The sequence below is a fragment of the Lactuca saligna genome, chromosome 9, assembly GCF_052625555.1.
Source record: "Lactuca saligna cultivar CGN05327 chromosome 9, ASM5262555v1, whole genome shotgun sequence".
NCBI classification, from domain to species: Eukaryota; Viridiplantae; Streptophyta; class Magnoliopsida; order Asterales; family Asteraceae; genus Lactuca; species Lactuca saligna.
In genome coordinates, this window is record NC_136425.1 from 139,824,937 (window position 1) to 139,827,751 (window position 2,815).

General features: G+C 34.2%; 1 protein-coding gene across 1 annotated transcript; it reads right to left on the bottom strand.

The window, feature by feature from the left end:
• Positions 1-735: 735 nt before the first annotated feature.
• LOC145018670 (Tetratricopeptide repeat (TPR)-like superfamily protein) lies at positions 736-2,299 on the bottom strand. Its single transcript, XM_078976540.1, has one exon. The coding sequence runs from the start codon at positions 2,157-2,159 to the stop codon at positions 945-947; it is 1,215 nt and encodes a 404-aa protein (XP_078832666.1). The 5' UTR covers positions 2,160-2,299; the 3' UTR covers positions 736-944.
• Positions 2,300-2,815: the final 516 nt, after the last annotated feature.

The following is a 2,815-nucleotide window of genomic DNA, read 5'->3' on the forward strand; positions in this document are numbered from 1 at the left end:
ACCCTTTAGGTTTAATGATTCTATCACATTCTATCAAAGGTTGTCTTGTGTATTTAAGAATGAATTATAATGATAGGAACAACTTCGTAAGTATATCTTCGATATCGATATAGAAATTGAAAGGATCCGATTCGAACAAATTTTCAATTCAAAATAAATTTGTTGGAACCACAAAACTTTTTCAATCCACAGTGTATCACACACGAATCAACCATCAATATGATTCTAGAAAGAAATCACAACCAGGTGCTGCAACTTCATATTTAAGCAAACAAGAAAGATCAGATCTACATGTATTTGAAGAAAAAATATATATTACTCTAAAATGAACTCTCAAGTATGATATACAATTATACATACATATTCAAACATGTGAAATACTTATATGATCATCCTCATGTGTCGTTTCCTTGTGCTTCCCAACATCCTTTCCTCTTTCATCCATAACTTATTATCTGAGTCAACATCATCATAATCAATGATACTTGAGAAAATCAACTATGCTGAAAAGAAAATAAAATGTTAAAAGTTATACTGGACAATTATAGCAAGTTCATACGCAGTTTCTTCTTCTCAATTCTCTCCTTTTCTCTATTCAAACATTATGTTACCAATATAAAGATCCAATCTTTAACTGTTTTCTACAAGACAAAATTTTAGTATCCCATTACATTAAATGTAAACCATAAGGGATTGATAAAGTTAAGTTAGAAAGAACAAAATGTTGAAGAACAGAAGAACTCCAGTTGGGTATTCTCAAATAAATCTCCATCAAAAATCTTATTCAAGAATCAAAAATGGTACAACAAATTTACCTAACATATTAGACTATATCTTTTTTTTTCCTGGATAATTAATTATCCATTGTAAATGAATCTTGATTAACTAACTGTTCTCAAAACCAGAATTAAAAACTGTACAAAGGTTCCTCCTATAGAACAGTGTCAACTCTTTTTCAAAACCGATTCCATGATACCCATTTGATTTGAGCTAAATGAAGGTACTTTTTTATGCATCAAAGATAAAATAAACCTAGCTTTTTCAATCTTCCCTGTGGCTTGAAGCCCTTGAAGTAACTGACAAATACTACTGATGCTTGGAAACCAATTCTTTTCCATACTATTTTTGCACATTGTATATGCCATGTCAAATTCACCTTCTTTACATAGATAATGCATCATTGTTTGATATATTCTTGCATTTGGCTTGTATCCCTCATCATGTAAAGAAGAATAAACTCTTTTAGCCATATCAATATAACCAGATCTACAAAACCCTTTTATCACTAAGTTGAATGTAACCTCATCAGGGGAAATTCCAAGGTAACGCATCATACCCATTAAACTATTAGCCTGCCATGAGCGTCCTTTATGCACCAAGAACTGAACCCTAGCATTAAAAGTTGCTAAATTTGGTAAACAGCCTCTCATCACCATAAGATTCCAAAGTCCATTTCCTATTTCTGCTCGATTCAGTTTATAGAAAGATGAAATAAGAGTAGTGTATGTGATCACATCAGGTGTGATCCCTGATTTTTCCATCTCTCCCATCGCCATGTAAGCTTTATCAGGGATACCCATTCGACAAAGAGCATCTATTATAATATTCATGGAGATGATATCAAGGTTGACATCAAACTGGCAACGAATATGGCAGAGAAACGATTCAAATGCATCTAAATCCCGTGAATGTGACAAAACCTTAAGAGCAGCATTGAGGGATTTAACACTGCGATCACAACCGTATAAATGCATACCTTTGAAAGTATCGATGGCATGATTAATCATTCCAGCCTTTCCGTATAACATGATAATCCTCATTATGAACCCTTCGCGTCTGCCTTGAGGAAGTGCCTTTTGATGCTCAAGTAATTGCTCGATGTAATCAAACCTCCCAGCGCCTGCTAGCCTGGAAACTGTGTCTTCAAATGCAACCAGATTTTCTATAACAAGGCGATTATTGGCATTAGCCTTGAACAAATGAAATAATTTTTCGGGGTCTCTTTCTGCCTTGAGCTTAATTAGGGCAGGTTCCTCTAACGTTAAGGGTTTCTTGAAATCTTTTGCAGTCAAAGTAGTTTTAGTTTTAGAAGTCGAGGTAATGGAGGCTGGAATGGTGGTGTATGTTCTAAATCTGCGACCTAGGCGCAGAGAGAGCATATTTTCGAATCTCAAATCGGAATCATACCCATAAGAGCAAAATCTGCGGTCTTTTAAGTGGTTGAATCGAAACTCAAACCCACCCCAGGTGCAAGAATGAATGTATAAACAGAGAGAATGAGGGATCAAGCGTACCTCGGTTCGTTTATAGCAGATATAGGGGTAGGTCGAGAGGATAATTTATCAGAATGAATTAATTGCATTCCGAATTTGATCATGTGAAGATGGTGGTGGTGGTAGACGGTGGAGGAGGTGGATTTAGCGGTGGTTAAGGGTTTTACGTTGTTGGATTTAGTGGCGATGGAGGGTTTTACGTTGTTTGGGGGTGGTGAACCAGCTCCATGTGATTAGCTGAGAAGCCATTTTAGGTTTCCGGATTGAATCCGCTGGCCCATTTGCACATAGGCTTCCCCTACTGTATTTTTCATATATTTATTAATCACATTATTATTATTTTTTTTTATAAAATATAATTTTCATTTTTATAATTGTATATTTTTAGAAGTAAAACGTTAATAAGAAAAAGAATTTGAAAATATAGTACGTAATTTATAGAATTTTCATAATGTTGTGTTACAAAATGACAATATTTGCTGAAACATTATATAATTAAACTTGACAGGAAAATAACAATCCATTGTAATTTATTTTATCTC

Bases quoted from the DNA above. Each gene is read 5' to 3' on its own strand.
- LOC145018670 (XM_078976540.1), bottom strand. From the start codon at position 2,159: ATGCTCTCTCTGCGCCTAGGTCGCAGATTTAGAACATACACCACCATT.